At 46.6% G+C, this 14,652-nt stretch overlaps 1 protein-coding gene across 1 annotated transcript in view; it reads right to left on the bottom strand.

Moving 5' to 3' along the window:
• v (Tryptophan 2,3-dioxygenase vermilion) overlaps positions 1–14,652 on the bottom strand; it is a 41,778-nt gene that overhangs the window by 16,338 nt on the left and 10,788 nt on the right. Inside the window, exons 3-10 of the mRNA XM_089566870.1 lie at positions 8,421–8,484; positions 7,490–7,583; positions 7,319–7,386; positions 6,779–6,844; positions 5,325–5,386; positions 3,889–3,964; positions 2,957–3,070; positions 1,746–1,853 (exon numbers count right to left, since the gene is read on the bottom strand). Coding sequence (XP_089422996.1) covers positions 1,746–1,853; positions 2,957–3,070; positions 3,889–3,964; positions 5,325–5,386; positions 6,779–6,844; positions 7,319–7,386; positions 7,490–7,583; positions 8,421–8,484 — 652 coding nt within the window. The remainder of the gene's footprint in view (positions 1–1,745; positions 1,854–2,956; positions 3,071–3,888; positions 3,965–5,324; positions 5,387–6,778; positions 6,845–7,318; positions 7,387–7,489; positions 7,584–8,420; positions 8,485–14,652) is intronic.

The raw sequence follows: 14,652 nt of genomic DNA, 5'->3' as shown, positions 1-14,652 counted from the left end.
AATGAGTGCTGGTAGCGTAGGCTTGCATTCCGAGATCATAGCGATTTCGCTTAGCTTTCCTTTCACGCCATTAGAGTTCGAAAGCAAAACGGCTTCAGTGCACAGTTGAGTACTGGGATACCTAGACGTTAATTTTCACACGTCACAGGGGACGCGGACGCATTGCGTTCTCTTCTGAGGCACGCCTTATCACCGCCCTTGTCCTTCAGTCTTCTCCCTCACATTATGACCTATGGCACCAGGTACTGAAACTGACCCAGGTAATTAATTGAGTCCGTCTCAATTGCTCATGGTTAAATTAAGTTTAATAGTTTTATGACAGTGTTTTATAAATAACAGCCATTTGAAAGGCGTGTGCAGGCAGTGGTCACACCTCACCACATCTGGTGGGTGGGTGACAATGTACCAGGCCGGATACTCTATCGCGAGCAGCGCATCAGCACAGTAGCGATGAGATAAAGGCAAACGGATAACACACACGCTCGCATTCTCTTGCACGCACGTGATGATCACTAAAGGGAAGCTGCTCCGTGATAAGTTATCACCGTAGAACTTGCAGCCGTGAAACAATGGTTGGCATCGTAATATGTACTAACAAGCTAGCGTGCAAACAAAAAATCCTCTGTGAGCACTACTGGAGCAGGCCATGTAGAACCGTGAACGCGTTTCTGAAAGCTGCTAGACACAGTGGGCTATTGTTAAGAAGCAGGATGACAATCACGGCAGATGTCTGTCTAAATAACCGGCCAAGAGCATTACAAAGTGCACAGCTGCGGACGGGTCTTCAGCCTCCACTGCAATGAACGCGAGATCGCGTCAGCTTACGAAAGATGAGAGGTGAAAGGCCCAAGTTTTGATATCCTCGTGCAAGAAGTTATCAGTGTTACGGAAACAGATAGCATGAGGCGGTGAGTCAGGCTGCCGTCACTTTCTCTGATCAGGAAGGGGATTGCTGACGCTAGAAGGCGTGTTCTCACAGGAAGGGGCAGGACCATGGGGACTACTGACAAGGCTTGAAGCTGAGCTGAAGACTGCGGAGCGAGCTATGGAAAGATAAATTAATGGCGTAACATTAAGAGGCAGGAAGAGAGTAGAGTGGGTCAGGGAACAAACACAAGTTAAGGATAGCTGAAATCAAGAAGAACTGGGCATGGGTGGCGCATGACTTTATGCTCAGCAGCAGGTTATCGGCACCCTCTCCCCTCTCGAAGGTGCTGGCAAGTTATAGAAGTGAAAAGTTAAGTACAGTGTGAGTGCAGGGGTTCAGGGTACCGAAGGGGATTTCAAGTTAATTAAGGCAAGCGTAGATGTGGGCGGCAGAGTTACATGAGTGAATGAGAGATCAGGAAGTTTGCAAGGCGACCGCAGTCACCACAGGACGGGAATATCTGAGGGCAGTGGGTGAGGCCTTTACCTGCAGTGAGTGTCGTTGGGCTGATGATGATGAGGAGGAGGACGTGTTCGGACTGTGGCCGTGTGTTTGTTATTACTGACCTTTTCTTTACACCTTCATGTGTCTGGTTGAAATCAATCAATCAATCAATCAATCAATCAATCAATCAATCAATCAATCAATCAATCAATCAATCAATCAATCAATCAATCAATCAATCAATCAATCAATCAATCAATCAATCAATCAATCAATCAATCAATCAATCAATCAATCAATCAATCAATCAATCAATAAATAAATTAATTAATTAATCAATCAATCAATCGTTCAGGAAGTCATAGGAACTTACCTTGGCGTCCTCCTCCATTTGGTCCAGCATGCGTTTCACGACGTTCTGGTACTTCTCCCAGAAGTTGAAGCCGTGCGGTTCGAGCCCGGGCGTGCGCTCCAGCCACCGCTGCAGACCGAATAAGTCATGCAAGGAGGAAGGTAGAAGGTTTTCATCAACACTTTGGCCATCTGTATCGAAGTCTTGCATTGTATTTATACGTTTGTAGTGACTTCCTTCTCACTACGCTTCGTAACTAGCACTGCAGTGAATGCTTATTCGGAGGAGTTCTCGCCAGCTAATTCTTGCAGGGAGCTGTGGGGTGAAAAAAAAAGTCTTCAAGGGAATGCGGAAAATTTGCAGTCATCGTCGACGTCTTTGGACGAAAACCGCGACAGTGCGGCCTGCGCGCTTTGCTTGTTTGAGGAGTTCATCTCGCTCACGTAGCTCTTATTCGCTGGAACCCTCTGTCGCTACCCGGCAAGCATTAGCTCCATCCGTATTTCACTTCCGTGTTCATGCGTTTTTCTGCAGTCGATATGACACGCGGCGACGCATATATACAGTGGCACACCTCTTTCGGCTAATCAGTCGTATCCAACAATTAACGTCATCATTTTGCGTCAGGATTAGAGCCGCCGTTCTGCAAGCCACACCCTGAGCGGCGTGGTTTCTGCGCCTTCCCTTTGAGAGAGTTTTAGAACACGTGATACAACGTTTGCTCGGCTTCAAAATACAGCTTCAGGACTTGTAAATCTGGTTAAAATTAGAACATCCCCCCCCCCCCCCTCCCTTCCTGCGATTCAAACATTACTGGTGACATCGATTGTCACGGGCACATTCCGTTTAACTTCCCGCATTTAGTTTAGCTTTTGCCCTTGCTCATGCAATAAAAGTGCACAAATGGTAGCGATGCAAAATTTAATATTCGGGCGTGTAATCCTTCGTTTTGCGTCCTGTTCAACGAGTAAACTCACCTGACGTCACCGCAGTGTGCTTAGGGAAACGACCGGTGGTGGCGACGTCTGTCTTTCATTTTTCGCTCTTTTTTTTAGCTATGAGAGCTCCACGTTTTGTGAGAGTAGTTTCTTTATAATAAGCGAGAGGTAAACGATCATTCGAACTCAACTTCAGTTTGTATTCGGCGTCCCTTTAACGCCTAACGAAAGGTGCGCGAGCAGTAATTAAGTCAAACTTTTATCGGCGCAGCAAAATCCAACAAACAAACAAACCTCGATGAGTTGTAGTAACGTCAGCTCCTTCTCGGCCTCTTGTATCTTGTGGATGGCGGAGGGGTCTTCAAACACCTTCTGGTAGTGCTGCTTGCCGTAGTTGACTCGCAGCTCCTGCAGACCATACGAGCTTGGCGTTACGCTTGCGAGCGGAAAGACAAAAAAAAAAAAAACGAAAAATACAACATTGACAGTATGCACGAGACGTGAATTGAAGACGCAACTGAAGGTATTACAAGCGTGTATAAAGAGAGTCAAGTGGACATAAAAGTAAACAAAACTTCCTCTTTTACTCATTTTCCAAGTGGGGGTTTCTGGAATTGCATATAACTGATCTCGATCGACTAAGTGCATGCCATACATTCCTTCCCAGAGGAGGAACGTTAGACACCGCGATAACTATGGGCGGAGTTCACATTACGCTTGAGTAGGGCGTTGGCTCTAATTGGCAACGAGGCAGTGATGCGTGCCGCGAAGCAAACGATATCTTATTGCAAAGGCAGCTCGTAAGAGAGTCGATTCGGTCATTTGATATGCGACGGCGCTTTAAAATCTCTCCCTTTTCTACGCCCTTCTAATTTGGCGCGTTTTTATCCGTATTCGCATTAGAAATAACGACAACGAATCTCCGAAAAACTTTAAATGACCTGCACTCAGATCAGCTTCTACCAGCGTGTTCAAGGTTCTCTAAAATGCGTACGTTTCGTCGGTGCTTAATCTATTCTTTGCTGATTTATTTAAACGGCTTTCGAGAATTTTTTCTAATCTCCGTTGAATGTTGGTAGATAGTGAGTTAAAGCATGCAGTATTCGTCTGGTGGTTGTAAAAAAACAAACAAAGATACTTGCCATGCATTAAGCTTTGCACGCGATTCCAGCAAGAGAAAAATGTATACATTTAAGCAAGAAACGCTTATCGAAAAGTGCGCTCACATTCTTCACTCCCAGCTTGTTCTCGATTAGGCGAAACTGGAGGCTCTGGAATCCGGACGCAGGCGCCAGGTATCCCCTGCGAGTGACATTCACGCACACAGAATGGCTCGGAAATGTACAAGTAAAGCGGGTTGCCGCCCTTATTTGAAGGCTCGCCGAGCCAGCGGAGATGGGTGGTGGGCGCTGAAAGCCTCGTTTGCATATCGCAACTGCTCTTCAAAGTGCGTGTGTCTGCAGGGCGACGCAATTTAAATGCAGACACGATGTCCGCCGATTCCCATTTTGTCCGTTTCCTTAAGGAACGAGGAGAGAGTGCAACTTTACGGGAACACGTGACACCGGAAACTGCCTCCGGAGAACAAGAGAGAAAGTGCGGTAAAACGAAGGCCGAACACGAAAGGATTAAAAAGCACGTGACTTCAAGGTTGACCGTACATAACCGCAGAGCGAGATCAGGGTTAAGGAAAATTGCTTTGGCGCTTGTCGCATGCAAATGACGCCGAGGGATTGGAATGAGATGTCTTCTTGTGCACATTCAAGAACTTGCGTAATTTTTCTTTTTCTTTTTTTTTGCGTCAGAGTGATTCGCCGTTTCAGCACTTCGACGAAAAGCAACGAGAGGAAGCCGGAAGTCTTGTCTTGTAACCGTAATCGTAGTGCATGGATATTTTATACCAGCGAACAAAAAGTGTGCGTATTGCGCAGAGCCCCTGTCTGAACAACTGAGGGGAATGTCAGCTTCGTTTCTGCATTCTCTCCATCGGCTTGAGTAGCGGCCCACCTATAGCTGAGCTGACCAGCAGGTAAGTTACCGTAAGCGCCACAAACCGCTCTGCCTGGCCCTTTATTAGCGCATGAATTATGATGATGAAGTCTGCAATATCGCTGTTCAACTTAGGGCGCATTTCTTTCCGGCCTGAATACTTTGCAGCTGTCAATTTGATAACTGTTCTTGCTACGACCTGCTAATGTAGTTGTACTTACTTTTTATTGTTAGAGAATAAATTTTCGAACCAAACTAAATATAAGATCAGCGTTTCAGGGGTGCTGGGTTGGTCGACGGTACAGGTCGCTCAGGTAAAGGCACCGCACACGGTGTGGGAGTAAAAAACGCTCTTGACACGGACGAACTTCAAAATTCCGATGTTCTGTAGCACTCTAAACACAAATACGCCTCTATGAGAGTAAAAAGGGAGTAAACTCTCCTCTGTACCCTTTATAAGAAGGAGAGTGCGGGCTACTCCCTTTCTACTCCTTTCTGTTTGTAGTGTAGTGTGCAACGTGTTTTTTGTCAGGAGAAGGCTCACTGCACATGCACATGCCTGTCCCGAGCGTTGGGATTATTGCAGGGCGTATCGCCTGTAAGGAATGCTAACACGTGACGCAGCCTCCGCCGGTGCCCTGCGGTTTGCACGCAAGCCCCTGAGGAGGCTTACCTGAATTCCATGAAATCCAGGGGCGTCATGGTTTCCAGGATCTCCACTTGTTCCTGCAGAAGCTGTTGAAAGGGAAGCGAAATCGAAACGTCTCGCGGTTAAAATGTGCAGCGATGGCGTGCAGGATTGAGAACGGAACTGCTCTGTAGTTAAAGGTGCACTGAAGAGGAATCTGAAGTCGTCTTTTTGCCGCGGGAACTCAATCTACACGTTCCGAGCATTCTTAGAAACTGTGATTTATTGCCCTGTGTGGCCGATTTCCGCAATTAAATCAAATTAACGCCCGGCTCCCGCCTTTTTTTTTTTAATTCTGCCTCGTACGGTGGGCGGAGTCGACCAACGCGGGGAGTGCCTTTCACCCAGTCCCGTGGCGGCTTGCCGCTCTGCCATCGGCGGAGTAATACGTAGTAGTCCGTAGAAGCAAATAGTCCGCGCGTATTTTTATTTATGCGGGCTTATTTTGCGGTTATATTATCTGCAAATGAACCTATTTATTCACGGAAACCTAAAAAACAAAATGAAGCGAAAGCAAAGCCTCCACGGAGCTAGCTGAAAGGCACTCCCCGCGTTGGTCGACTCCGCCCACCGTACGAGGCAGAATTCAAAAAAAAAACAAAAAAAAACGCGGGAGCCGGGCGTTAATTCGATTTAATTAGGGAAATCGGCCACACAGGGCAATAAGTCGCAGTTTCTAAGAATGCTAGGAACGTGTAGATCGAGTTCCCGCGGCAAAAAGACGAGTTCAGATTCCTCTTCAGTGCACCTTTAACCTCCCCGCGCTTTTATGCAACTCTCTCCTTCCCTCCCTACTTGAATACCGATTGTGCTGAGGCGCAGGTACTTGAAAGTGAATACGCCTAGGGTAGTTCAGACAAAATTTGCCTATTGAAAAACTGTAGGTGATTTCTGTTAACGCCGTATTTCCGCTGATGTAAATACGTAATCTTGCCGCGAAGGGAATACAAACTGCTGTCGACCAGCTCACACAAACCAACTAAGGCTGTTAACACGCATCAGTATCCGCGCTAAGTGCAGCCATCCGGCTGCAAATGAAAGCTACAAAACTTTTCCGCTGTCTTCGCAGTTAAAGGAAAATTTGTCCTACGTACCTAGGGGTAAGTGGCAAACTGGATGAGTCTTAATTGATATCTGCTCCACCTTGGCGAATTCCTCCACATTCGTCGGGCTTGGATATAACACTTTAACCTCAAAATACAAACTGCATGTCGGGCCAGGACGATGTCATTTCCATCCCTTTCAATCACAGACTTCAGAAACTACATTGCTGAAGTCGCTGGTCAAAACACCGGCGAAACCGGGGCGTCTTCAAACCACGACATAGCTCATAGAAAGCGAGTTAGAGACCTATATATATCAGGAAAGCGGTGCTGTTTATCTAAAAGAGACCTCGCAGGCGGAATATGCAGCGAGATTGTGGTCTGAGTGACGTTTACCTTGAGAATGAGGACGACACGGTTCATCCGGGACGTGATTTGGAACATGTTGGACTCGTTCATGTCCTGCAAAGCACCGAGAAAGGTGAGGGGGTGAGTTGGAAAGTGTTAGGAGGGACACTTCAGCTTCGGAGAGATGTGAAGAGAGCCACTTTCACTTGTGGTCCGTCCACAATGAAAGAGCAATAAAGTTGGAGAGTAGATGACTTTTCTGGAGAAATACAGGTTAGTATTACAACACAACGCCAATATGTCCGTCGCAAAGCGCTGGAAATACAATGACGTATCTCATTCCCACTCTCCTCTTCGGCCGCGCAGAAAGGGTTCGTGTGGGAAACGAAAAAAAAAAGAACTTCACACGAAAGAGCACATTCTTCAGGACTCTGCCGGCCACTGCAATACGAAGTGCAGGCATCATAAAGTCAAGAGGGCTCCGCACAACGCGGCTTAAGAACAAAGAAAGAAGGAAAAAAAGACAAAGGAAGAAGAAAGAATAAAAGTAAATAATGAAGAAAAGAAAAATAATATAGGACCACCCACCTTCGTATCCAGCAGAGGCTTTATAGAGTCGAGCTCGTAGATGATTTGCTTGAACCATAGTTCGTAAGCTGAGGCCAAGGAGAGAAAGGGACAAGGGAAAGTTTAACGGAGAAAAGGAAAAACACTATCGAAATGCCAAACTGCACCTAAACATTAAGTCCGTTCACTCACCTTGGTGGGTGATGATGAAGAGGTGCTCGTCGTGGACCTTCTCGATGCCTGGACACTCGGTGACCAATTTCTGGCAGCTAAGGAGCTTGTCTAGCTACCGTGAAATAAAAAGAAGCACGCGTCAGTTTGAAGAGCAACGCGTGCCATGTCACGTTAACAGCAGGAAAAGGTTAACATCAGGAACACACTTGTTTATGCACTTTCCTACTGTTTTATCTGTTTTTCATCCTCTGTACCACTCCTGCAATGTCCCAACTGGGATAGCAGTATTTGTAAATAAAAATAAAAAAAGAGGTCGGCTCGTGAGTTTGTTTTTAACTTGGAGTCTAATTGTTATATAGAAGAAAAACAACAGAAAATTACGCCGCCTCGTGTATTGCCCACTTGTTTCTGTCGAATAGTTAGCATGTGCACTGTATGGTATTGTTATAGTATCGTTATAGTGTATAGTTAGTATGTTTACTCTCTCCATGTGTACAGTCCTTCACCGAAGCTTTCAAACTAGCACCATATCGCATCCGATTTTCAAATATTGCAAAGCAGTACGAACCCGCCAACCAACCTTGGAGTTATGGCTTCTGGTTACCATAAACTGACCAGCGTCGGTGCTATCTGTAGTTAAACAAAAGCTGTTTAAATTAGCTTTCTGCGGGTTATTAGTTGCACTGATGCCTACTTGAGCTTGGTACAAGGATTTCGAGGCCATTTTGGGCTATTGGCGAAATGTTATGTCGAAGAACCTCTTATTCTTTTTGAGCCTTACTACTGAAAGAGCCAGTGCAACAGTGGTCGCTTTTCTGATGTTTTTCGAGTTGCATTCAAGGTTCTGACAAAGTCGAATCTGCGGAGAGCCAAGGCAAGCAAACAGCTCCCTCTATGGGCAATACAACGCACATCCAACGCGCAGACCAGGGCACGAGCTCACACGCACCTCCAGGTAGTCTCCGTACAGCAACTTTTCCGGTGTTGGCGCGCCGTCCTTGGTGCTGTCATTACTGTGGTCAGAGAAAAGAGGGAAGAAAAGAATTCCATGGCGTCAGAGAAAGTGCATTCAGTGAAAAACGCAGGGCGCGGCGTGGATAGAGCGAACGGGAAACGACAAATCTGACACAGGAAACATTGCGCTCTCCGGAAACAAGCGCCGCGGAGATGGGGTTCTTTTCTTTTTTTTTTTTTTTTTGGGGGGGGGGGGGGATTTGTTTCCGAGTGCAGCAGTCATACGCTGGGAAATCTGTATTTTTTTTTAAAGTGTTTTGAATACTTCCAAAGCACCGTGAAATTTTTTTTTCTGTTAGCGGCTGCCAAACCACTATACTGTAAGATATATAGAGATCTGTCTCAATGAAACTCCGGTCGGTTCTAACTATGTTTGCAATGCAGTTGGCTGTTTGTCCGGCCGAATAGGCAGTCTACGTCAGTCATTGCGTATTTGTGGTGCTTTTCACTCCCCTCCTATGTACTGCCCTTTCGGTTTCGTCAAAACCGTTCTCCATTGGTTTTCTATGGCAGTCTTAACTGTCCGATTTGATCGATGGAAACACTTTGAAAGATTTTGCTACATGTCAGAAGAATGGACCATTATCTTCAACATTTCCATAAGAGTATCGCACAATTTTCCAATTTTCAAAGTTTTTTTCCGAGAATGTTGGGCATGAATAAATTTAGCGCTGTCCAGCGGTGCCAGTGTCTATCTGAGGAGGAATGTTCCACATATGCACAGCAGTCTCGGTTTCATTGAATATTTGCAATCATTCAGTATTTCACGGTTTCACGAGCTTTCGAGCTCGAGGCAACACGGGCAGTCGGACGTAACTGATTTTTCTTCGAGGTTCGTGTGGGCATACGAATGGAGCAGCCTAACAATTGCTAACATCGTTGACTGCTACATCTCACGGTCGTTCTTCCTTATCCTGAAACCCTGAGTAACGCGATGCATCCCGCCACGTAGCGCCCTGAGTCACAGCTCATGTCGTCAACATCCACGCCTACTTTGTAGATCTGGATTTGATATTATGCAGGCAATCGAAGTGAATTACATAATTTCAGAAGAAAACGACTTAGGGAGCTCAACAATACGCGATCTGTGTGTCGTGGATGCGAGAATTCTAACGGGAGCACGAATTGAAGCAGTACAATAATAATATTAATTAAAAAAAACTGGATCCTGGAGTGCTTCCTTAGCACTAGAAAGCCCCTTTTCATGAGCTGCTTGTTGCCGACGGAGTTTTAAAGCAATAGTGATGTCGTTTAACAATGATATGCTGTAGGAGTTCTGTAGACAATCGTTTCCCAACAAAAGAAGAATGACGCATTTACGAGCTCGGTGCAATCAGCAGCCGCTTTTGGACTGTCGCAGCTTTATTCTTAGTAAGTATCAAGCAAATATTATTTGGCTCCTGCTCACTGAAAGCACGGAGTACGCATCATGTAACGATCTGGCAGATGCATATGACAAGTCCGGTGCCATATGGACCTTTGCTGCCGTTTCTCAAGCGTCAGAACGTACGAAACGCATTTTTTTTTTCTGAAGGTGTCCTGAGATCCTTGGGCCTTTAGCTTCGTGCTCAGAGGAACTACAGTTGAACCTGGTTATAACGAAGTTGAAGAGGACCGGCGACCGCTTCGTTATAACCGTAGCTTCGTTATAGCCCGTGTTGACCGAGCTTCCAAGGGGAATCGCCATTCCTTCGTTATATCCATTATTTCGTTGTAGAGCGTTTCGTTATAACGAGGTTCGACTGTAGTTTGCAGCGTAATTCTCCCTCTTCTTTTATTTGGACGCTACTTGGCGTCAACATTACACAAACTTGCGCAGTTCGCCATGGATTGCCGTACCAAGCAAGTAAGTTTTTCTCCGTGCCTGCACTGCTTTAGTCCATGGGCTTCGTGTTCCTACGTAGTACGCATTCACAGCGCATAGTAGAGACTTGCCTTGTACTTCGTGGCCTTAACGAAACGCGAACAAATCATGCGAACACAGAACGCATACGCACCGCCGAGTTTCTGAGCTCCGCAGTGAGCGCAACTGACGCGACTCACGTAGTACCAAGGAAATGAGTTGTGACGGATAAATTCGAATCTCATTATGGCCGGGCGGCGGTCAGTTAGAAGTAAAGAAGAAATGAGTTTTTAGTTCAGCAAGCCTTTTCCCAGTCATCAAAATAATACCTTGCCTTGAGGAAATAATCACCGCTTAAAAAAATAATTTAAAATATGCCGTTGGTGTTCTGGATACAGTGCTGGCGATTTACACAAGATCTACGCCTGGTTTATGTCGCCAACATTCCAGACTCGACAGCTCATTGATACATAGATCATACAATCTTCAGAGTAATCCGTGAAAAAGAGGCGTTATGCTGGTAGGAACCATTAGAAGGCAGCAAAAATGGGTAGCAACATGCTCGCTCCAGCTAGAAACTCAGGAAAGCAGCCTGTGACCGTGACGGCAAGCACCTGCTTGCATGATAGGACCTGACTTACTACATCGCGCTTTGACTTTGGTTCTGACTCTGTCTAACAGTTTTATGATGTCTAGCGTTTTAACCAAGGCTTACTGAAGTATAGACTTGTACAAATAGCGCCGCTCCAGTGCGCATGTCCTAGCTCATGCCTTTTGCCGCTATGATCGAAACACTAACGGCTGTGTGGAACCTGTATGTACCTGTTGGGAAAAATGGACTTCTCCATCGTTTTATTTCAAAGAGGACATATTTATCATATATCCACGTAATCATCATCCGATATTATATGCTGAGCGCAGTGGTGCCGGCGAAAAGAAAGGGACAAGAGAAACGACGCTTTATTATTATTTTTTTATCCTAGAACGGAAAAAGTTGTTTTTATGGCTTTTCATTGCTGATTTTGATAGAGCAGAGCAAGCCAAAACAATGTACTGAAATTGGACGTACAAAATAGCAGACGGCGATCATGATCACAGCAGACGAACAGGGTAGCCGCGCGCCCTCAACGGCGAAAAAACGAACGAGAGCTGGCGGACGCAGCTTCATAGGACCCCGCTATCTGTGCAGTTCCGTTGTTCAATGGAGCCTTGGTTTTAACTATACAGTCTGAAGAAAACATTTACTCATAACTTCCCAACATCCGTTATAAAAAAGCTACGATTACATGACCGCTGTATCCCGCCAGTATTTACCCATGGGGCAAAAACTTGGAGCAGACGAAGGCGCTTGAAATACGGTGTGGACAGCGCAGTGATGCGTGGAAAGGAAAACGACAGGGGTGCCGTTTGAGAGACGGAAAGAGAGCGGAGTGGAATTTACAGAGGCAACACGCGTTAATGATATGCTGGCTGAAATCAAGAAAAGGAAGTGGATTTGTAATGCAAAGGACAGATAACCAATTGGCAATGGTCCGTTAGGGTATCGGAGTGGGTATCAAGGGAGGGAAATCGCAGCGGCGGACGGCGCAAAGTCAAGGGGCCGGAGATGAGCGTCGGAAATTTTTTCGGGGTTAGGGCTGCCGTAACTGGAGCAGGAGAGGACAGTTGGAGACCAGTGGGTGATATCTTTGTCCTGCAGTGGACGTAGCTGGACTGTTGCTGCTGAAAGCGATGCAGCAATTACAGGCAGCGAGCCTACGGCGCCACTGCCGTGTGGTGCATCAAAGGCGGCACCACAGACACCCTTCTTCCTCCCCAACACCACAAACTTCTCTCTCTCTCTCTCTTTCCTGCGACCTTTTTGTTTTATTACTGTATGCACTGAAAGCTGTGGGAACGTTTCCTACGGAGCTCGCGGCGCCAGTGTCGTCGCTGCCAATAAAGGTCTTTCCACACAACCACCGCTTCCTTTGCGACGCCATGTCATCACGTGACCACCTTTGCACTTTGTAACCCGAGATGGACAGGCCCCTTACTGCGTACACCTTCACTGCGCGGCTCTCTACGTGGTGAAGGTGATTCCACTGTTACCTTCACTTCTTCGCACTGTGTAGTGAATAGTCGCAGCAGCTTTCTCTTCCTTCCTTTCTCTCTTTTCTTTATTAAACCTTCGCCGTCGGCCTTACACGCCACTTGTATCTGCTGGGGGGCCGCATCTCGTGGCCCAAGTGCCTCCTGTCTTCCTTGTTGACTCTCGGGCGCAGCCGACCTGACCTGCAATTCGGAGCTTGGCGAGAGCGGGATTGCTTTACGGGCGGCAGGATACGACTGTCTGGCGGGGCGGCTAGTTAGCCGCCTTGCCGCCGCCAGTCGTATAGATACGCCGCTGACGAAGACGTGGCACGACCTTCGCCTTCTCGACGCTCTACTCCGGCATTATCTCGCTCCGCCACTCCTTCGGCCGAGCAACTCCCCGAGACGGTCAAAGGGAGGGGGTTTGGTTATTGGCTGTCAAGCGTGCATCTGTACCGGAAACATCGGTGCCCGCCCCGTACAGACTACCTGCTTCAACATGTCCGTTGTCCGCACTGTTGGCTTCCTTGTATGTGTGCTGCCCAAAGGCGTCAATAGGCGAACATAAGGAAAGTGGTTCTGAGACGGACGATGGAGCGAAACGAAAGATAGAAACTAAGAAGACAATGAAAGAAAGAAGAGAAAAAGAAATACACAGAGTGCCTTTTCTCATTTCGACTTTATTTGTAATGCGTTAGTATTAGAAGGGTCTGTGCAAGCGAAAATGGCGACCACGGTCCGTCAGCAGCCAGTGAAATGAAGTTTGCCCACAAACCGGTGGCAGGCAGCAGTATGCCGCTTCGAGGTGGAATACTGAGGTGGCAGTCTAAGATATATCGACCTTTCTTGTGGTAACCTCGGGTATAAAGAACCTTAGTGCGCAACCTCGGATATAACGAATTTTCGTGCGTTAAACTCGGATATACCGAAGTTAAGTACGCCACACTTCGGATATAACAAATTTTCGTTTCTTGACCTCAGATGTAACACACTTAGTGCGTTGACCTCGGATGTCACAACGTAAGTATATTACCTCGGATATAACGAACATTTACGTCCTAACGCATTCAAACGGTCCATCAAGGATCGCCTAAGAGTTTTTGGTTGTGCACTCAGGATTTTGTGCTGTGATCGCTGTTTCTTTGCGTAAGACGCGCTGGTGAATACCTATAGATAAGCAGCTTCAGTTTCCATTTTTCTCGCTTCTTCAGAGACTGCTCAACCTTTTATTCTAGCGCGTTTTTCCTTCCATTACCACTGCTTTAATTGCTTTTTAAAACGGTTTTGATTGTCGCTACAATCAACTTTGCCCATTTATCTGATCTTCAGGATATTTTTTTTTGTGTTCTTATTTCTTAAGTAAAGAAAATAACCAAAGCCAGTGCCTCCCTCGTCGCAGCCAGACGGTTACAAAGGAAATTTACGTACATTCGAACTCGCTTAATTCGCACTTCCGGTTTATTCGAACCGATCCTTTGGTCCTGCCAACTTCAAGCGTATGAAAAAAAATGCTCCCTTTACTTCGAAATCCGCTTAACTCGGATAGTGGTAGCCATGGGAGCTCGTACTTCACTCAGTGAGCTTGCTTTCCATGCGGTCATACGAGGACCATCCGCATAGACGTGCGTGAAAAGCGAAGTTAAGAAAAAAAAGAATCAGGACAGTGCACTGATGTTTGACGGTACTCTGAAAAATGCTCCGGCAGTCGACAGAAATCGGATTCACTAGACTTCCTTACTGTTCCTTGTACACAGCTATGACGCAGGTCTTCAAACCCGAAGCGCGCATAATTTATTATTGATGCGAACATCTAGCCTCGCCTTTCTCGCTCGACCTTGTTCGAGCTTCGAAGAAGAAAAAAAGCGAGATATGGAGACACGTTCGCGTTCGAGGCTTTACACGTGCGCGCACTTCTCGCGTATATATCTATACGAGATCGCGCGAGAAATAAACGGCTGAACCCCTTCCCCTCGACGTTTCGCTTTCTATTCGCGTGTTCAAGGGCGAGCCGATTTCTTTTGAACTGTGTACAAACCAAGAGTGAAAAAAAAGTATGGATACTTAGGGGCAAGTTAGTCGCGAATGTAAAAACCCGCTGGAGAGGGACTTCCGAGACCACGGCGGGCCGTCAATGAATGCTGGCCGCCTCTGTTGCAAGCGCCAGACGAACGCCTCATGACCCCCTTTTTTTACAGGTTGTTGGACGGATTCCACGTTGGTAGGCTTGTTTGCAATCTAGCTGCCTCGACGA

Source organism: Amblyomma mixtum, chromosome 1, assembly GCF_055824585.1.
Source record: "Amblyomma mixtum isolate Tamu chromosome 1, ASM5582458v1, whole genome shotgun sequence".
Taxonomy (NCBI): Eukaryota; Metazoa; Arthropoda; class Arachnida; order Ixodida; family Ixodidae; genus Amblyomma; species Amblyomma mixtum.
Note: the sequence above shows the minus strand (reverse complement) of the source record. Positions and strands in the feature narration are given on the sequence as shown.